Source organism: Pinus tabuliformis, chromosome J, assembly GCF_031772625.1.
Source record: "Pinus tabuliformis cultivar Carrire ecotype Pingquan chromosome J, CPIR1, whole genome shotgun sequence".
NCBI classification, from domain to species: Eukaryota; Viridiplantae; Streptophyta; class Pinopsida; order Pinales; family Pinaceae; genus Pinus; species Pinus tabuliformis.
The window spans coordinates 643,456,933-643,479,908 of NC_142295.1; the positions used below are offsets into that span (position 1 = coordinate 643,456,933).

A 22,976-nucleotide genomic window follows, 5' to 3' on the forward strand; every position below is an offset into this window, starting at 1 on the left:
ATACACCAGTAGCCCCGGTGGCATTAAACGTTGCTCCATTGAATGCCCCTCAGAGAGAATTGGAGTGGCAGCCTCTAGCAGACCTGGACTATCAAATTTCAGAGGAAATGCTGATGAGGACCAAGTTCCACATCCACCTGCTAAATGAGCTAAAGGCTAAACATGAGAATGGGACAGATGTGCTAGGCATATGGGGCTCTTTCCTCCCTACATTCAAGCTCCCTCAGGTCAATCAGTTCCCTGATTTGATCCACCTATGTGCTGAAAACTATGACCCCACTCAGAGGGTAGTGCTTGATCCTTCAGGCTCAGCTGTGTTCTACATCACCCCTGAAGCTATCAAAGAGATGCTCTGCTTCAAGACTGAGAAGAAATTGGTCCCTCTATCACTCATAGACTTGATAAATCAAGGAGCCAGATTGACAGATGCTCAGGTCACCAAATTAAATCAGCTGTACATTGACTCTGACTCTGTGAAGTATCCTCCTGTCAACCAAGTATACCTCAATCAATTGGGCAGAGATCTTGCAGACATGATTAGTCCCATTTTGGGCTATAATTCAATTTAATTTGTTGATCAAACTGTGCTGGTAATGATGCTCATGTTCGCTCCTGGCAAGTCTCCAATCTGCTATGACTATGCCACCTACATCTCTGATAAAATACATGAGCAGTTGATGAACTTGGCTGGAGAAAAGGTGTTCAGATACACCTCCTATATTTATCATTTGATCTTATATTATCAACATGAGAAGTTTTCTTTTGCTATCAAAAGAGTGGATGCCCAAGGCAATCCAAGGTCAGTGGTCTACTGGTCCTCTGCCTTCCACTACAGATCTCATTCTCCATACACTTACTGTGAGTTCATAGATCTCTTCATCCACCCAACCATGTCTATGCTGATGAGTTCACCTCCTCCAAGGCTCACTGATGAAATGCAAAGGATCCTTCACTTATCCAAATCATACAGCATTGGGGACTGGTACTTCTACCAGAACCACACAGTCATCAGGATCTATGGGTGTGAACTGCCTCCCTACAGATTTCCCAAGTATGTGCCCATGAGATTGTTTGCCCTGGAATACTTCAGGCAATTTGGAAATGCCGATGTGCTGCACTTTTCAGGCAGAGGCAAGAAAGCACACCTGAAGGTCAGAAACCAACTTGGCCACTTTATCTATAACAAAAGGGAAGAAGGTTGGAAAGAGGCGGATAGCATGTTAGAATCCCTGGGCCTGCAAACCAGTTTCCTGTGGAAACCATATGACCCCAATCACTTCGTAACTTTAAGAAGGGTCAAGTATAGGCTGTGAGGTTATGGCCATGTGAGGATTCCTCACATAGAAAAATATGCAAACCAAGTAAAATGGAGGAGAGGAACCCTAGAGGAGCCTGTTACACAAGAAGAGTTGAATCAAAGAGCAGTGAGAAATCTAAAAAAGATGGCTGACCTTGAACTTTGTTCACAGGTACCCACTCTTCCAAGCACACAAGTGGGAGCAGTTGCCTCGTCCTCAACTGCAAATCAGCAAGCAGCCAAGGCTAGTGAGTAAACCTCTAGCAAAGGCAAGGAAAAGGTGATGGAAACAGAACAGCCACCTCATGAGGAGGTGCAGCAGCAACATCAGTAGGTAGAGCAGCCACAACAGCAGGAACAACAGCAAGAAGAGGGGCAGCATGACAAAGAGTAGCCATTACAGCAAGAAAGGGCAGTTGAGGCCCCAATTTTCACTGAGCAACAGGCTCAGAATACTGTGCCTCCTAGGCAAGAGACTACTACTGAAGCTTCAGTCCTCAAAACTCCACAAAAGGAGGATATAAGTAGGAAAAGGGACAGAGAGACTCCCCTCACATCATCCATAAATCAGGGAGGAAAAAGGCATAGAATGAATCCCTTCTCTGAGGAGGAAATGCCAATTGGGCAGTCTCTGGGCATGGGCCCGCCTAGTAGAGAAGCATCTGCTAGCTCCTTCCAGCAGGGACAAGACAGAATAGTGGGAGGAGAAGTCAGTTCCTCAAGCCACCAAAGAGAAGCCGAAGGAGGAATCAAACATCAGTTTATTGATATTAAAAGGAAAAATGAGCCACTTAAAATACAGCTCTATAATCATCTGCTGAAAATGGCTCCTACCAACCAGCAAAGGCTGATGTCTGCCTATGATGTTCAGGAGGGCAAAATGATCATGAGTCATTTTATGCCAACTGTACTACAACCACAGTCCCCTGCAGATTATATAAGGATCAATCTTGATGTCCTTGCCAAGGACATCCACCCAATGGACAAAATTGAATTGCACAAACAAACGGGTGAGATGGTGTATGCCTCCTTGGCAGACAAAACAATGGATAACTACAGGCTAGAAAATAGCCTAAACAATACAACTGCCCAGCTGGAGTTGGAAAGGGCTTCCTCTCAAGCGAAGGATAACAGAATTAAAGCCTTGGAGGAAATAATTATAGAACTTGGACATGATCCCAAGGATATTAAGGCTGTGCAGGCATTGTTGAAATTGAGGGATGCAGACATGGCAGCCCTTAGAAAGATGGTCAAAGTCCCAGCAACAATTCACCCACAAACTGAAGAAGTTGCTCAGCTGGGACATGATCAAGATGCCACTGGTTTGCTGGTATCCCTATACAAATAGCTAATCCAGACCCAAGAGAAGTTGGGAGAGTCAGAAGCATTACAGGCAGCATTGCAGCAAAAGGAAGGAGGTCAAACCTCTCAGCCTCCTCCTGAAATAATTAATCTTGAGGAAGCTCCTCAAACCACTGCTCCCCCTGCTCAACAAACAGAACAGGCAGCACCATCCACCTCAGCACCAACGCCAACAACAAACCAGGCATCAAGCCTGGACATGCAGAAACTAAGGAATGAAATCCAAGCCCTGGAAGCCCAAATGTCAGATTTGAAAGAAGCCAGGGAAAATTTGGTTAAGTTGAATGAAAGATATGAAAAATCTAAGCAAACTGTAGCAGAAAAGGGCCAGGAAATAAAGGCCCTTAAAGACAGGATCAAGGAGCTGGAGAAGGAGCTCACATTGGATAAAGTGACAGCTGAGCTCAAGACAGTGCTATGGGCCAACATTGGCCAATCCATCACTGACCAATGGCAGTATATTGAGACAATCCATGAGCAGATTGAGCTCATAGCAAAAACATAGAGGGAAATCCAGAGATCAAGGGCATCTCTAGGCAATATGCCTGAGGTTGCCAATAGAATGATCAATGTGCTTAACAACAGAACAAGTGCTCAGTTAGCTACTATGGGAATCTCCAACAGAACTGAGACCATCTAGCTAATAAAGAGGGTCCTAACACTGAGAATCCTAGTGCAGACACTAGAGAGAAGGACCCAGGATATGCAGACCGAGGTCAATAGATTCATGGAAAAATTTGTGGCATTGCAAAACAGAGGTCTTCCAAGCTTACTGAATAGCGCATGAAGACTACTTTCCCATGAAAACTATGCCAATAGGGTGAACATCTTTGCTACAAATCAGATCACAGAGAAGGCCAACGCCTCAGAGGTAACAGGGCCAGCAACAGGACAAAGTCTCTACAACAGAGTAGAGAACTTATTTTTTATCATGGATGAGATCAAACATCTGTTTGAAGTGCCTCCCAATTTCTATAAATATACAGAGGCAGATGAGACATTAGATGCAATTCTGAGACACCAATTGCCCACACAGGAATACTGGACCAAAATGATACAGCTGATATTGTAAGCCAGAGCCTGTAAATCAGTTTTGTTATTTATTATTCAAATCTACAAGTGATCATGCACAGGAAAACTTGGAAAGATCAGCATGCATGACAAGAGAAGGGCTGAGCCAACTCAGCAGAACTATTTGGCCAACAAAGCACAATTGACAGCTAACATGTAGCAGGGCCGAAAGTTACAACACGACATGTCATAAAGACGCATTTTCGGAGTTAAAGCAGAACGGTCAGACCGACTCAGTGGCCTCTAAGGGCCAAAATATCTTCTGAAAGACATAAAGAGCATTTATGTTGTATTAAAAGCAGTGATAACTTCTTATCTACTGTTCTGTATAAGTTGGTGAAAACATTTATTTCTCAGATGACTCAACGCCTTAGATATTTTGTATGACCGTTTGTATATATTCCCCCCTGGCATAAGCTTGGAGGGGTTGTTGTTAATTTCTTTTGAAGAGTTCTTTGCTGTAAATTTTCAGAGTTTAATACAAAGGCTGATGGAATTTCCAAAGTCTGTGTTGTCTGAAGGATTGTGATGCGATTGCTGAGTGCTACAGGATTCCTGCATGTTGTCATGGCTCAATAAGTTTCCTTTAAAACTTTCGTTATGTTCTTTCTGTTATTTTCTCATAACTCATCCATGTTCTAGATTTCACAATTAATGGCAGAGAAAAAGACTAATTCCAGGATTTATTCATGGAATACCCTGAATTCAATCTATGCTATTACAAATTTTTTCTTCAGTTATGGTTATCAAGGTGTGATTCTTAATTGCTGCACCTCTACACTGTATCTTTCACAGGAATTATTGTTTAGGAATGCAAGTCTGCTCCTTTACAATACATCTCTTTCTCACGACCTAGCTTAGTGGAAAATTCTTAACTGCTTTTCACTGGTTACACACATTTCATCATTATAACATCAAGTTTGTTTCATGAGATATTCAAAAGGCCCTGCAGTTTCAACAATCCTAATCTACCTCTCAAACAACCAGTAACCAAAGACTCCATTGCCCAATGGACTAGAATTATCTGAAGGTTTACAGCTTAGGTACAGAGGACATCCCTCAACCAAAACATAAAACCAAAACCTGAACATCACAGCTAGCCTAAAATACTATCAAAACAGAGACAAATCATAAAGAGAGAGCCCTCTCTGATTACAGTTTGGCTAGAAACTGCAATCCAAAGATTGGTTAGTGGTTACCCCGGCCGTATTCCCTTGGGAGTCATAGGGAACAACCTGGGTGTTAACAATACCTATGGTCTATCACACCATCCATCACTTTGGTTTTGGGTCAATGTTTCCAATTCATTCAGTGTTGCTGACATGTTCAAGAGAAGTCTCTCAGTAAAATTCATCCTTTGCAATACTCATAAACATTCATTTTCATGACCGCCATTCCTGAACATTGTGTCGTCAGTCACATTCTGTATCCAAAATCATTACACTCATTTCGTGTCGTTGATGGGGGATACATCAAGGCCCTCCTGCGACAAGTCACTTCTTGTCGACATCAGCACATTGTAGTGTTCTAGCTAGGGTACTAGACTAGACTATATTTATTATCGACCAGGATGCGTAAGCTTAGAGGCATGCATCTAAAGTATATAGACATAAAGGATTGTTGGCTAAGTGGTTATGATGTAGGTCACAGGGCTTCTTTACGGAAGACTGGGGTATGTCACCTATCATCCAAACACTCAGGTCACTCTGCTAATATACCTGATTACAATACTATCATTAAATGCATTTACCAAATTACACACTGAAACTAAACACTGTGTATCACTGTAACAATGATCTCAATCTCCTTACAAAGACATTACACATAAAACCCTTGTTCAGTAAACACCCAGCATTCACTAATATTTATGCAATATCAAAATATACAGAGATCATAAATGGGTTTTGAAATGAAAACAAAGTTCATGACAGTGCTTTTAAAAGACAACACAGGGATCGAATCCCTTACAGGACGCACTTCAAGATCTTAGTGATGACTGTTCAGGCATTACCACAAACGCAAACCATATACATTCGATGGAAATCAAGAGCTATTGAAATCAAAACCCAATTAATTGTAACTGATGTGCAAACCATATAATACCTATTGAAATCGAAATCCAATCAATCGTAACTACTGTGCAAACCATATGATAACCTAAGTGAAAATAAAATGAAAAGAACAGTATACCGGTTGAACGCAGGGCCCGTCCGCGTTCCAGAGGTACACTGGACTATATTCGACTCGCTATCAAATCAATGCACGAGACACAAGTCGTAACTGTAACTGCATTCTTAGTATTAAGTTCAAAAACTCTGTTTCAGAATGATACAACGATTAACCATTACATCCATTACTCGGACTGTATTTACATATGTCTAGCACAACCATGTCATTTCGATAATGAATGTACATTCGGAATTTGGCTGTTGCCGCTTTTACTACATCGAGCTTTTCAAAATGTTTCTATCCTAACTGATTTCAAAAAGAACAAAAACTAAATCAAATTAGAATGAGCTGCTGTTTCTGCCTTTGTTGCCAGTGTGCCATGCTTTGACCTGAGTTGACCGCGCATGTAGGAGGGTCGATTCGGCTGTAGGATAGGCGTTTGTCCATGCTTCGACATTCTACTTTTCATCCATGCCTTTCGCTCCAGCCTAGCTGGTGTGCCACATGTCAAACAATGAGCCAATTACAGGATGTTGGAACTTCCTGTAACCATTTCACCAAAAACTTCTAATTATTTAACATAAAATTCCTAAATCAATTTCAATGCATTTTAATAACTAAAAGACTATTAACTAACCAATTTCCAAGGATTCTAAGGGATATATGATGAAAAGGAATGGGTAAATGATATGTTTTAGGAGGAAAAAGGGGTCTTGGGATGATACCAACATCTCTCCCCGACTTAAGGAATTAGCATGTCCTCATGCTATCCCCGAAGTGCTTCCCTTGAAATCTGTCCCTGCCTGGATCTCTGCTGCCTTGAGCAATGTGTCCACATTCTTTTTCACCTGGTTATCTTTCTGACCCTTGAGCTCCTGCTTTAACCTTTTGTATTTTTCTTTGAGGGTCTTCTTCTGATTGTACCACTTAGTGGCCCAGTTAGAAATCTCCGTTTGCTTAGCCTCCAGTTCACTGATTCTCTCCCTTAACTTTTCATTCTTCTTCTGAGTTTCTTTACTCTGCGCCCAGAGCATTTCATTTTCTCTCTTGATAACTTTTTCTAGCATATTAGCCTCCATGAGCTCTTCCTTTAATTCTTCAATTTGTTTTTCCAATTTCTTCTGTCTCTTAATGGGAGGTGGTGAACATTTTTCCTGCTTGTTATTGCTTTCTACCTCTATATCAACTTCTGGTCCTGGTAGTGAGTGGTCACCACTCTCAACATCCATTTGTGCAGGTGCATTGGATTCAAGCTGGTCTTCTTGTAACTGGGCTTTTGGTGTCCTCCTTGTTCTTCGTGAGTAAGTGGCGAAAATTTTATCTTTTTCGGCCCTCTTAGCATCTTCCTTTCTCATGTTCCTAGTCTTTATGCTGCCCACAGGTAGAGGTGCCTTGCTGGCTTTGGATAATGGGATCTCTTCATCAATATCCTTCATGAACCCTGAGTCCTCTTGCACTTCTTCTTTATCTTCCTCATCTCTAATTTGATTAGCAGCTAGGAATTCTTTCCATGGTTTCCCTCTTCTCTGCAATTCATGCTCAATAAGAATTTTAATTAAGCCAAAGTGATATAGGCTCTTGTCTTCATTCCCCTTCTGCTTCTGGATAGTCTTGGACATCTTGGTTAAGCTTTGTAATAGAAAATACGGTAGACTGATAACACATTGTTTCTTCAAGTGGAGGAGTAGTTTAATGTGGTATAGATAGACAATACTGTAACGGCCTTCACAGGTTATGAATTTTTGAAGGATGTAGACCATCTCATCCCAGGGATGCATCAACCAACTTCTGGGAACACCTTTCTTCCAGTTAACTGATGAGACTCTGGATCTAGACATAAACTGTGTCCACGATTTCTCTTTAAATTGCTTGGTTTTAAATACTTCTCCCCTTCTGGACTAATCCCTATTGTCTGAGCTATAGTATCCTCTGAAACCCTGAATGAGAAGTTACCTATCAGGGCTTTTTCTCCATTGAAGGTGAAAGCAAATTTCTTGGTAACCTCTTCATTACTTCCATGAAATTTTTCTAAGAATGGTAGCCACTGTATCTCTTTGAGAATTTCAATGCAATCCTCATGATATTGTGAACTGTCGAACACACTCGGCTCGACCCTATTAGTCATAGTGGCAGATGGTCGTGCTCTAACCCTTCTCTGTTTATGTTTCTACAATTTCAACGAAGAAATTTCAAATTTGTTACCTGGTGTATCGCTTCCCTTAATCTTCAATATGATGCTCGGCCGGTCGATTGTCTTATGACTGTGGTGGGAGTCGAAACAGAGTGGTTATACTTTCCTCTTTCGGCGCTCACTGCTTCCAATCCTCACTGTGTAAATCGAACCCAAATGATAATACTTCTTTCGGCGCTCACTGCTTCTGATTCTACTTTGAAAGTTATGGGAATTAAATGCGAAAATGATGGTGGGATAACCGCCTGTACTCACTTCACAGCATATTCATTCATTTTAGAACAGAAGAGTGCTGTACGCTTACATAGATTTTACCACAAGAGCACTGGGAGCATGTATATATAATGCTGGGTATGGTTTTGGGGAGTCCCTTGAATCATTGGGTACGTCAGGTGGTGGAGTCATGATTTGGCTGTGTGGAATAAAATGAATAGGCCGCTTTACATTTGTCTCTTTCCCTTGTATTTAAAAACACAATCCGCCACGTGTCCTATTTCAGTTGGCATTCGGTCGGATGGAGGATGTTGGTATGGCTGTAGGATGTATTTAGCATGACAAGGTTAATGTGTTGGTAATGGGTTTAGAAGTATGAATAGGTTGAAGAAATGATAAGAATCGGTGGAATAAGGCATGATAGGAAATGTAGGTGTCCTTGAAATCGATCATAACAGTTCATAGTCATCAAATTTACATTAAAAATCAATCTAAGAAATTAAATGTTTAAGAACAAGAAACATATTACTCTTTTGTTGGTCGTTGTTGTATTGACATGCTGAGTAGCTAGTCCCTTTTTGACTGTTCTTTTGTTTGTTGTAACAGGTCCTCTAAGAAAGATTGAATGCATAGATCCTTTGAGAAAAATTTGAAGATGTAACAGGTCCCTTGAGAAAGATTGAATGTAACAAGTCCCTTGAGAAAAATTTGAAAATGTTCATGCAGCTCCTTATATTGATACAGGTTCACTGAGCTTGGGCATTTGATGGAGTCTTGGTGCCCAAATCCTTGTAGAAACTTGATGAAACTTTGTTGAAGTAGCCCTTGGTGTCAATTTATTTAACAGGTCCCTTATGAATGTCTTAAACAGGTCCCATTACTGCTGGTGTTGGTAGCATAGTTGTCTGGACAGAACAGGTCCCCCTGCATAATGTTTATAACCAGGTCCCTCTGAGATAAAACAATGACAAAACAACTTATTTATTGAAGTCTGGAATGCTGGAACAAGATGCTTTGGAAATTTACAGTGAAGATATAGGATAAGAAATCTTTAAGAATTTACAATGGAGAGATAAAAGAACAAAGTGCTGATGCCTCTCTCCCCGACTAAAATTTTGACTTGTCCTCAAGTCATGATTCAACTGATAAATCAAACAGTGAACAAAAGAAAGAGAATTCTTACCCGCCAATGAATTGGTTTTCAAGTAGGAATTCGAGGTTAGAGTGTGCCAGAGACTGGTTTTCACATCTAACCCATTATTTTTTTATTTTATATATTTTTTTAGTTTTTGTGTTATATTAATTTTTTTTTTTTTTTTTTTAATTTAATTTAATTTCTTTTTGACCCTGAAATTGAAAGGAAATGAAACTAAGGCAGTTATACTGCAGCTGAGGGCTGCAGTACTTCAACCTCTCTGTGCTGAGATAGTGTATAGAGAAAATCTTGCTTGCTGATGGGCTTGGTGTATAGTTTCAGGCGACGACCATTGACTGTGAAGGAGTGACCTTCTCCATCAATAGTTTTGAGCTTGACTGAACCATTGTCATAAGCTTGAACAATTTGGTATGGGCCCATCCAATGGGTGGTGAACTTGGCTTTATGATCTCTAAATTTAGAGTCAAAAAGTAAAGCCCAGTCACCTTCCTTGAACTGCTTCTTCTTAATATTTGCATCATGCCACTGCTTCCTTTGTTTTTGCATGAGGATTGTGGTTTCTTCTGCTTGTTGCCTCATCTCATCCATCTGGTTCAACTGCTGAATTCTTTCTTTTTGTGCTTGGTCCAAATCAATTTGTAAATCTGCAGCCAGTTTAAAAGTATGTATTTGGAACTCAATAGGAAGCATTACCTCTTTGCCGTACACCAACTGATATGGTGTAAATCCTGTAGTATCTTTCCAGGTAATCCTGTAAGCCCAGAGTGCATCTTTGAGCTTCTCTTCCCAGTTTTTCCTGTTCATTGCAACAGTTTTAGTAATGATGCCTTCCAAAGTTTTGTTTGTTGATTCCACCTGCCCATTGGCCTGTGGATGGTAAGGGGTACTTTTCCTATGCTTGATTTGGTATTTGTCTGTGATGTCCTTCACTAACTTTGAGGTGAATTGAGTACCTTGATCAGTCACAATTTCCCTTGGTACTCCATACCTCACAAAAATCTCCTCAAAAAGGAAATTGACTACTGTGTGTTCGGTTGCTCTAACCAGTGCTTTTGCTTCAGCCCACTTTGTGACGTAATCAGTACATACTAAGATGTACTTCTTACCATTGGAGGTTGGGTTAATGGGTCCTATAAAGTCTAGAGCCCACTTATCAAATGGCTCTAAGTGAACTTGGGGCTGAAGGGGCATCTCATCGGTAGCTGTTGGTCTGCCCATTCGTTGGCAGCTGTCACAACTCTTTACATACTTCTTGGCATCCTTGAAAATGGATGGCCAGTAGTATCCAAGAGTAAGAACTTTGAATGCTGTCCGCTTCGCTGCAAAATTCCCACCACACGGTTCATCATGGCAAGATTTTAAAATATCAATTACCTCATCATTTCTTACACATCTCCTAATAATCATATCATAACTGGTGTAAAATAAATCGCCATTAAGCCATGAATATCTAGCACTTTGTTTGACTAGTCTCTTCCTTTCCTTTGCAGTAAAGTGTGGAGGTGTCCTTCCTGTAGACAAATAATTGGCCAAATCAGCATACCAAGGAGTTACTATGGAAATTGCAAATAAGTTTTCATCCGGAAAAGAATCTTCAACTGGAACAACCTCACCTGGATTTTGCAGTCTAGAGAGAAAATCTGCCACCTGGTTCTCTTTGCCTGGTCTATCTAACACTGTGATGTTAAATTCCTGTAACAATAGTAACCATCTGGTAACTCTGCCACTAGTTATTGGTTTATTCATTAAATGTCTAATGGCCGAATGATCAATATGTACAAAGACTTCATAACCAGTTATGTAATGTCGGAATTTATTCACAGCATAAATGATGGCAAGTGTTTCCTTTTCTGTAACTGTATAGTTTAACTCTGCAGGTGTTAGATTTTTACTAATGAAATAAATGGCATAAGTACAAGATTCCTCTTTTTGGCCTAATGATGCACCTACTGCTGTGTCAGATGCATCGGTAAAAATATGAAATGGTAGACTCCAATTAGACCCTCTCAAGACTTGTGCGGTAGATAGTTTCTTTTTGAGTTGTTCGAATGCTTGTTGGCAGTTCTCATTCCAGTTGAAAAGTACATCTTTGGTGAGAAGTTTAAACAGAGGTAAAGCTATCTTACTAAAATGTTCAATGAATCTTCTGTAGTAGCTTGCATACCCAAGGAAACTTCTTACCTCTCTCTGATTCTGTGGAACTGGCAAATCAGCAATGATCTGGATCTTTGCTAGGTCAACCTGGATGCCTTGAAAAGAAATATAGTGGCCTAACACTATCCCTTCGTTTAACATCATAAAGCACTTTTCATTGCTGAGGGACAGGTTAGCTTCAATACATCTTTTCAAAACTCTCTCAAGATTTTATAATGCATGTTCAAATGAATTGCCATATACTGAAAAATCATCCATGTAGACTTCAACACAATCATGAATTAAATCAGTGAAAATAGCTAACACAACTCTCTGAAATGTAGCTAGAGCGTTACACAGTCCAAATGGAAAAACATTGTAAGCATAGGTGCCCCAAGGACAGGTGAATGTGGTTTTGTCCTGGTCTTCAGAGGCGATCCTGATCTGGTTGTAGCCACTGAAACCATCAAGAAAAGAAAATGATGATTTTCCAGCTAGGGTGTCTAACACTTGGTCAATAAATGGCAGTGGGAAATAATCTTTGAGCGTTGCTTTGTTCAGCTGTCTGTAATCAACACAAATGCGCCACTTACCATTTTTCTTGGGCACTATAACCAATGGGGATACCCACTGACTGTCAGAAATAGGATATATAAAATTAACTCTCAAAAGTTTTTGCAATTCTTCTCTGACAATATCTTGGAGCATGGGGTTCATTCTTATTTGTGGTTGCCTCACTGGTTTAATGGTGCTATCTATATAGATATGGTGAGTGCATGTGTCGGGGTGAATCCCATGCATATCGGTGTAGTCCCAAGCAAAGGCTTTTTGGTATTTTCTCAAGAGTTTAATCAATTTCTCTTGTTGAGATGAGTCTAGGTGATTGCCTATGTTCAGAGTTTTCCCTGGACTAATCTCTATGATCTGACTCTATGTATTGGTGATGGATTGAACTGGAAAAATGTCGTGAAATGTAGTTTGCAAAGATTGGATGGTGCATGTTTCCTGAAAGTTTTGGGCCAAAAGTACATCTGCAGCATGATATTGTTCACTTCTCAATTTTTCAGACATATCAGGTTGAGAAAGGAATAATTCTACCAAATCATTATGGTCTTGTTCATAGATTTGGTCAACGCTAAAAACAGATTGTACTTCTTCTTTATCATTAAATTTATCATCAAGCCACAAATTGTGTGTTACTGCTGGTGATTGTGCCGATGGATAAAAGGTGAGTTGTTTTCTTTCGGTCCCTCTTGAAATGATCATGTTGCCCGATCGACATCCTATAAATGCATCAGCAGTCGCTAACCATGGTCTACCAAGGATGATAGGGTGTCCTCCTAAATTGGATTTGGGTTGAAGGAATAAGAAATCCACTGGATACTCCCAAGAGTCCAGTGAGACAATGATGTCTTCCAAAATCCCTTCAGGAATGACTTTGGACCTATCAGCTAGTTCTAGAACAATCGTGGTATGTTGCAAATTTATGAGCTGGAGTGTTCTCATGGTTTCAAGAGTCATGACATTGATTGCGGCTCCAAGATCTATCAAAGTGTTTGGAATTTGTATGTTGTTAATGATGGTGGTCACTTTGGGAATGCCAGGATCAACATACTTTTCCATGGAGATGGTATTGGTCATAAGGCCTGCTAAATTTCCTAAAACATGAATGGTTTGAGGATCAATCCTTTTTCTAGCAGGCTTCTTGAGGCACATGTCTTTGATGGCTTTGGTATAGATAGGAATGTCTTTTATAGCTTGCAGCAATGGAATTTTTATGTAGACATTTTTAAGTTCATCTAAGACATCAAATTGTGGTATAGACAGTGGTGGTTTTATTTGGACCAATCGGTCTGGAAAAGGTGGATGCAGTGGTTGCATCTGTTTAGCTTTGGTATCATTGTTTGGTTTTGTTTGATTTGTCATTTCATTTTCCTTTTCTGAGTTTTCTTCTTGCTTATCTGTTATTGGAGAATCCTTGTGGAGCACCCTACCAGACCTCAAATTAATGTTTTGCAAAGGCAGTGTGGAATATGAGGTTCCTTCTTCTACATTATAGGCTGGCCTCTCTGCTCTACTATTTGGATTTGGGATAGTTTGAGCAAGAATTTGAGTGGTTTTGGGAGGTTGTGAGTTAGCTGGAAATTGCAGTTGTGGTGCATTTATTGGTGGAGGAGCAGGCAGTGCTTGTTGAGGAGGTTGGGGCTGATAGACAACTTGCTGAGGATACTGCTGATATGGTTGAGAATGTGATGGATATGGCTGTTGGTATTGTTGATATGGTTGTGAGTAAGGTGGGTATGATTGAGGATATGTATGATAAGATTGGGAGTAATGTTGAGACGGTCTCCATTGGTGTTGTGGTTGGTTTTGGTGCTGCCATGGCATGGGTACATTCCATGAGTTTTGTGCATACATTTGATCATTCATAGGAAACTGCAGATTTTGATTTGGAAACATACTTTGGGTTGCTAGCCTTGGCTGCCATGGTCGCTTTGTGCCCATGTAATACACGTTTTCCATCTCTGTATTGGCTGCCATATTACAGTTCTGCAAAACTTTAACTTTAGGACAGTTAAACATATCATGATGTTCAGTACAAAAAGCACAAACTTGGATGTTCTCTAGAGGGCAATCTTTTAATGCATGTTTCTTCCGGCATTTTGGGCAGAAAATAGCCATGATATGATCTTCATCTTCTTGTTTCTTCTTGGCTTTTAAAGTGTCAATTTGGTTCCCTAGAGTTCTTAACAGATTTGTTTTAAATTCTTCTAAAAGATTCCCTATTTCGGCCCTTGTGACACTTGCAGAGGCAGATTTTGTGACCCTTGATGACAGGCTTCTCTTTCCCATTTTAGCTTTACTCCTTGAATACTTTTCGCACAACTCAGCGATTTCTTCAAAGGGTAAGGCAGAAATGTCACCTTTTCCCATCAAGTTGAGATCATCCATGTATTCCTCTCGGATACCTTTCAAGAATATTGTGCGGACCAGATCAGGAGGCATAGTTCGGTGTTTAGATTTTTGTAAGTTGTAGACAAACCGTTCTAAATATTCCTCTAAGGTTTCATCCTCTTGCTGACTCATTCTAAAGATATCATCTTTAGAGTCTTTGGATCTACAATAAGGCTGATATTTCCTAAGAAATATTCTCCTCATACCATCCCAATCAACTATAGCATGCTCACCAAGCCCCATGAACCATTTTAAGGCTGATGCCTTTAATGTGGCTGGGAACAATCTAAGCCTATGGGCATCATCTGTATAGCCATAAGTTCGACATACAATGTCAAACTCGAACAAGAATGAGTCCGGATCCTCCGAAGCCATACCATAGAAATTTGGTAGCACAGATGGGGGTATGTTTTTCATTTTGATCTCCTCATCCTCCTGTGGTTCATGTATAGGGAACTTAAAAGTTGACTCCTCTTCATCTCCTTGGCGTGGTACTGATCCAGATCCTTCCTCAGCCATTCTAATTGGTCTCTCTGTGTCAGTGTCACTTGGTGGAAAAAGGAGGAAGGAAGATTGTTCGGTAACTGTACTACTTTCTCCTTGTGTAGAAGGTCTAGGAAAGTGCTTTTTCTGCGATTTATGTGTGAATAAAGTTTCCCTCTCAATAAGAGTAAGTTTCTGTCCTAAATAAAATTTTTCTTCCAATGTTTGGATAACTTCCTCAGCTGGTGTTGTATTCCCTAGAGAGTCTGCTCCTGATGATGATGGGTTAGTTTTTAGATGGTGGGGGGTTTTTACAAATCTCCCTTGACTGTCTCTAAATCTAGGCATAAATGAACATGATTTCTAACTGTGTTTTTGGTTTATTTTTGTGTGTTGAAATTATTTTCTTTTTGTCTAAATCCTTTAAGTACACCTCCCCGGCAACGGCGCCAAAATGTAGTGTTCTAGCTAGGGTACTAGACTAGACTATATTTATTATCGACCAGGATGCGTAAGCTTAGAGGCATGCGTCTAAAGTATATAGACATAAAGGATTGTTGGCTAAGTGGTTATGATGTAGGTCACAAGGCTTCTTTAGGAAAGACTGGGGTATGTCACCTATCATCCAAACACTCAGGTCACTCTGCTAATATACCTGATTACAATAATATCATTAAATGCATTTACCAAATTACACACTGAAACTAAACACTATGTATCACTGCAACAATGATCTCAATCTCCTTACAAAGACATTACACATAAAACCCTTGTTTAGTAAACACCCAACATTCACTAATATTTATGCAATATCAAAATATACATAGATCATAAATGGGTTTTGAAATGAAAACAAAGTTCATGATAGTGCTTTTAAAAGACAACACAGGGATCGAATCCCTTACAGGACGCACTTCAAGATCTTAGTGATGACTGTTCAGGCATTACCACAAACGCAAACCATATACATTCGATGGAAATCAAGAGCTATTGAAATCGAAACCCAATTAATTGTAACTGCTGTGCAAACCATATAATACCTATTGAAATCGAAATCCAATCAATCGTAACTACTGTGCAAACCATATGATAACCTAAGTGCAAATAAAATGAAAAGAACAGTATACCGGTTGAACGCAGGGCCCGTCCGCGTTCCAGAGGTACACTGGACTATATTCGACTGGCTATCAAATCAATGCACGAGACACAAGTCGTAACTGTAACTAGATTCTTAGTATTAAGTTCAAAAACTCTGTTTCAGAATGATACAACGATTAACCATTACATCCATTACTCGGACTGTATTTACATATGTCTAGCACAACCATGTCATTTCGATAATGAATGTACATTCGGAATTTGGCTGTTGCTGCTTTTACTACATCGAGCTTTTCAAAATGTTTCTATCCTAACTGATTTCAAAAAGAACAAAAACTAAATCAAATTAGAATGAGCTGCTATTTCTGCCTTTGTCGCCAGTGTGCCATGCTTTGACCTGAGTTGACCGCGCATGTAGGAGGGTCGGTTCGGCTGTAGGATAGGTGTTTGTCCATGCTTGGACATTCTACTTTTCATCCATGCCTTTCGCTCCAGCCTAGCTGGTGTGCCACATGTCAAACAATGAGCCAATTACAGGATGTTGGAACTTCCTGTAACCATTTCACCAAAAACTTCTAATTCTTTAACATAAAATTCCTAAATCAATTTCAATGCATTTAAATAACTATAAGACTATTAACTAACCAATTTCCAAGGATTCTAAGGGATATATGATGAAAAGGAATGGGTAAATGATATGTTTTAGGAGGAAAAAGGGGTCTTGGTATGATACCAACACACATTATCTAGGAAATTGACTTAGAAACACCCTTCTGGTACCTTGAGGCTTGCATACATTAATGGCAATTTTCTCGCTTCCGGCGACAGGTTGGTATCACGGGCCTTCGATCGAAAGAGTTTGTATGGTGTTCGACATCAAAACATATATTCACACCATGCATAATGTATTGTAGTATCTTGAGAATCATTATCATTATCAGTGATCAGACGACGTCTTCCCATGTTCGAATTCAGATCACATTTTCACATGGTTAGACTCGTATTTGAGCAAATGATTAGACGAGATAGAAGACCCTGGATCTAGTTTCATCCATCCGGGCTGCGATTTCAGGAGAGTACTAAATCATATGTCCAATGGCTTTACACAGATGGTCATCCTATCAAGGGTCTATATCTGTAGACGACTATCTGATTTATGTACATGTAATGAAAAGTTTATATGTTGAGTATGGGTATTCCTTCCCTCATCAATTCATGAAAAATTCAAAATATCATAATTTTAAGTATTGTAATCAATGTAGGTCACCGTCCACTTCAGATCCTCCCCATCACATCGTAAAGCATATCACTCGATATTATCATTTTTCGACTTCATGCTTTAGGTGGAAACTGTTACAGGTCTATTTGGGCATATCACTCCCAACATTCAGATCAATACAATTAGGGCTCATCAAACCCTAATTCAGTTGCTACATGCCCTAGCCAAGTCATCTCATTGAATGATTCCATCCATGAAAGTTTCCTAGCCTGAGACCTTGCTGAAATACCTCCTTGGGACACCAGTGCAACCTTGGTCAGGGATAACTGCACTGCAATGTAGGTATGCCCATTCAGGCCTGCACTTCAGTGCACTTAGGCCGACTTACACCTGCGCTGGGTGAGAATGAATGAAATTTGCATAGGGTTATGGGAATATTACTTGATTCTAGATCATTCTAGAAGGATCCCATCTCTTATCTCATCCTATGAGGTCGAATTTGGATAGGCTATGGATCAATTGACCACCTATCCTCTCATCCCTTGCTCCATGGAAAATTACTCCAATTTTGGAAGGCCATTCAATACCCTCATTTATGACAAAACCACCTCCATTTCGATATAAATTGAGCATTCACCATAGTGATCAAGGAGGTTGGAATTTGAATATTGTAGAGAAATACTGTTGGTTTGAGATTTGAGTTCATGTCAAGTAATTTATGCTGCTGGATTGGTGTGCTTTTTGTGTGACGAGGGTTGGACTGAAGCTGGATGAGTGACACAGGATCGAACCGCATTAGGTGTAACTCTTCCTTCTACATTAATAAAGTTGTTTGTTACTTTTCTTGTATTCTTGTTCATATCTATGATGATTATGTGTTTCAATGTTTTTGATTCCATTGGTTTATAGTAGATAGATCATGTATGCTTTGATCGTTGTTGTTTCTGTTTCTGTTGACACAGGTACCAATTGAGCGGATTCAGTTCAAGTGGAAGTGACGAGAGAAGTTCCAAGGAGATCAATGAAGTGAAAGACTACAAGAAAGTTCCTTCATCTCATTTATCTACTATAGGAAAAGGTTAAACTACTTTCTTTCTATTGTTCTAAGTGTAGCTACCCACTTAGGGAAGATGTGTTTATCCGTAGATGCAAATTCCATATAACACCCCCAAACACAGAGTTTGGTTAGGAGAATTATAAAATATTAGGGAATGGTTTTTCACTAAATCATTATGTTGTGACACTAGGGCTGGCAAGGGCTATTAATGGTGGTTAAAAAAAAGGTTGAGGAATATATTATAGTGTTAAATTAGGAGGAGTTGATAAGGTGAATTGCTATGGGTAAAAGCAAATCATAATGTTTGAATTAAAGAGTTATAAGTGTGTATGAGAAGAAATGGGTGTGTGTATGCATTATAAGGGAGACATTGACACTTGTGCTCATGGAGGAAATTATGATGAACTACAACTTTTCGATACAAGAGAAAGCACTGAGTGGAAGATTTATGAAAGGGTTATCTCTAAGAAAATGTTATGGAATTAGTTCGATGTGGTTTAGAGATGTATTTCTAGGCTACATGTAAACCTTTCACATTCCTACAAAGGAATGTTTAGGTTTATAATTCAAGGCTAGAATACATTCAGATAATATTTTGAAGGTGGTATTAGGGAACTATCATTCTAACTTTAAGGAATGGTATCCATGTTTCAATCTAAGGCTCTTAAAGAAGAGGATGCAACTAATATGGGTTAAGCTATTGGTTATTCCCTTTCTTGTGAATAGTGAAACTATAGTTTAGGGTATTTCTTTGATTTAATGCAAATCACTTTCTCCAAGGAAAACAAAGTAATGGCCAAAATTATAGTTGAGATTGACATGAGAGAAAGCCTCCTAGAATTTGTATAAATTGAACTTGGATGCTTACAATAATTTCAAGTATTGGACTAAATGAAAATCCTTTTAGATGTATCATATGTCATGTCCATGGGAACCTAAAGGAAGAATGTCCATGTTTTGGAAAAGAATGAGAATGGAGGATGGTTTCCAAGGAAACATTGAGGGGATTGAAGGATTTGGAAAGAGGTAAAGCCCCAAATGATGAAAGGTTTTGGGTTGTGTTGTATACAGTTGAGGACAAGAAATATCCATCTTAGAAAAGGTTAATGCTTTGTTAGAACCAAGGGTTTTACACATAATTATATGCACGAAAAGGTAAGGTGGAAGGGGAAGATGGAAAGGGTTAGGCAGAAAAAGGAGTGTGGTTAAAAAAACCATAAACACATGGGGTAGAAAAGATAAAAAAAGTTGGTAAACAATTATAGAGGGGATGAACATAACATTTATAGTATAAGTGGAAGGTATGTCATTGATGTGTCTATCATCTTCAACAATTTCCTTTTTAAAATGATCATGGCAATGGAATAGAAAGAGGGGATGAAATTATTTAGTCTAATTCTATGGGATCTAATTTTATGAATAATTGTAAGCCTCCCAAAAAATCCCCTACAATTAATTATCTCACACTGACCCATTCAATGGGTAGGATGTAATAACTCCTCCCCTCATATCTACCCACTTTTATTGGCTTACCCGGGGTAAACATGAGATGAGGGGCTACTATGACAAGACTCAACCTCCTAGGTGACCTTAAGGAAATGGAGTCAACATAAAAAACCTTATTGACTTCCCTTAGGTGCCACATACCCTCTAGGAGTATCACAACCCCTCTAGGAGTCCATCCCCTGAGACAACTCAACTTTTCCCTGAGTTTCACCCCTAGTCACTTCCTTGCCAGGACATCCATGCGACTGTGGGTCCCAGTCGCTCCCATGAGCCTGTATGGGTGCGACTGTGGACTTTTTCTGCCAGTGTTTTTCTAGCGATTGAGGAATTTAAGGATATTTTCTAGGGATAGGACTATGACTCTACCCAGAAATCCACGTGACTTCCAAAATTCATAAAATACATAAGGAAAATGCTTGTAAACCAAAAACTGGCACCAGGACTAGACCTGTCCATCCCCAACTAGGATTGACATTCCGTCAAACACTTGGTAGATATTTAACCTGCAATTCATGAATGCAAGTCTAAATATAAGGGAATAAAAACTCATCTGAGACTTAACAAGAAGGGTCACCACCTTCTCACATTAGTTGTCTTAACATCAATTAGGTCTTGCATCCATTATTCTTTCAGTTACAAGTAAAAACATGAAAAGAGCCATGACTGAGAATTGTCACATAACCATGCTTATAACCAACATATAACCATATCAATAAAAATAAGAGAACAACCATTAAAGCCACATAATGTCAAGTACATTTACCAATCAAAAGCATGAGAACTTAGATTTCATTAAACATAGGCAAGATCCAACCAGGTTTGGGACTTCCATGTACCACCTGACCATAGACATGGCTAAACCAAATCTTTCTTTTAGCCAGTCACCCCTGTGCCATATTCCAAGCATGAATGTGGGATCTCATGGATAAACCAATCCAGAAACAACCAAGGGAATCCAGAGGTTAAACCACCTCCACCCTCACCATACTGTGATCTCACCTAAACTGGTACCGAGATCACAAAACTAAACCGAGCTTGGAATGTCGCTAGATTCCTTCACCATCCTTGAGGAATCTTCCTGTCTCCACCCTCAGTCTTTACCATGTATCCTTCCATTACCGGTTAAGGGATTCCTAGGCCTTGGGGAATTTTCCCGAGACCACCTCTGCCCTGGATTTCAAAACCATCTGGAAATTCCAAAGCTCAAAACTGAGAACAATCCCATCACACCATGGCTATCCGGAAATGGCAAGGCAAGGCTAAAAACCATTTCCAAAACCCATCAAAACCATGCCACCGACAACAAGAGAACAAAATACCAACATGAACATACCATTCATGTCAAAACGAGCTAGGAAATCATATATGCAATATGTTACGTGCAAGTATTCATGCTGAAGTTGCTTGAGCCAACCTTTCCTTGCTTGATATTTCCTTTCCTTTCCTTTCCTTGTCCTTATTTTACTTGCTTTCCTTCCTTCATGTCAAAATGAGCTAGGAAATCATATATGGAATATGTTACTACAAGTATTCATGCTGAAGTTGCTTGAGCCAACGTTTCCTTGCTTGATCTTTCCTTTCCTTATCCTTATTTGACTTGCTTTCCTTCCTTTGTTTGCTTATTCTTCTTGTCCTCTTGGTGCTCTTATCCTCTCTGAGACTAATTATGAAAATGAACTGACAAAAGGCTCCAAACTGATGATCTGATGTCTTTTTATTATTCATGCCTCTAATTCCTTCAATTTCATCCTCACATGCAACATGTGACCTTTCACCTCCCTTTTCTCCTATTTTCCTTTGTTTTCATAAATAAAATGCCAAAAATACCTTTTTTCCTTTTTAATGCCTTAACCATTTCCTTTGCCAATTTCCATTTAGCCATAACACATCAACTGATGCCCACTAGGATGTCTTTTCCCAACATTCAACTTGGAATAAGTGTCCCTTAACCATGGTCATATTTTTCCTTTATTAACTTTTATTACATGAAACTTTAACTTGGGGCTGTTACAGACCCCTCCCCCTTTGAAAACAGTATCCTCGGTGTTAAACCACACCTATACCCATCAAAACTATTGAAAAGCAAACATACTACCCCATGGAGATTTATATCTTAGCTTTGTGCAGTATTTACAATGAATAACTTGCTCAAAAGCAAAAATCATCATGACAACATCACAGTATAACAACCATACTGCTTTTTGGAGCTTTATAACTTAGCTCATGGCGGTAATTACAATAGAAACTGTTATCACTGAAAATTCTGATGCCAAAATAGCTCACACTAGCTTGAGGACAAAGTGTTTTGCATCACATAAATCCTTTTGGCAATTTCGCAGCGCAGCATGTTTTAGGTGATTTCGTAGCACATAATTCATATTTTGCACTGGCTGCGCTACGAAATTGGGGATTTGTTCGAATCCATAGTCATTCTTTCCCAGCTGTCATGTTTATCAAAATCCATTGGGTTTGCATCAACAGTTGTCAGTTTATAAGGTTTTTTAGTACCCCAGCAGATGGTGTTTCATTGGGTTTATCTGGAGCACTCTTTCCTTGGAAGAAGCCTTCTATGGTAATCAGTGGATAAACACTGGATCAGACTATGGATATCACATCATTTATTTTGGCACTGTTGCAAGTGCAAGGGAAGCTCTCATGTCAGAGGTTAGAACAGGGGTTCCTTTAAAGGTTTCCTGCAAAGACTTGCATGTGAAGAAAAGAATTGGAAGTGGAAGCTTTGGTGAAGTCAAAGAGATTATCTGGATGGGAGAGAATTTTGCAATGATGCATATGTTTACCAATGTGGAAATATTTCTGCATGAGGTCTCTGCAATGTCTAAGCTTCTGCACCCAAATCTTTTGCAGGCATTAAGCTCGTTTGTAGATAAAGACAGAAGTGAGTGCTGTCTGGTGACAGAATTGATGCATAAGGATCTTCGTAGCTTCATCAACGAGAATTCTTCTCCTCGCAAGAGAATCCCATTTTCACTTCCAAGGGCAATAGATATTATGCTTCAAATAGCCAGAGGACTGGAGTATTTGTATTCCCATGGTATTTTGATATGA

General features: G+C 39.6%; 1 protein-coding gene across 1 annotated transcript; it reads left to right on the top strand.

The window, feature by feature from the left end:
• Nucleotides 1-22,565: 22,565 nt before the first annotated feature.
• On the top strand, nt 22,566-22,976 carry LOC149228569 (serine/threonine-protein kinase VIK-like). The gene has a single exon (XM_089380807.1). It carries the CDS (start codon nt 22,566-22,568, stop codon nt 22,974-22,976), a length of 411 nt encoding a protein of 136 aa, XP_089236933.1.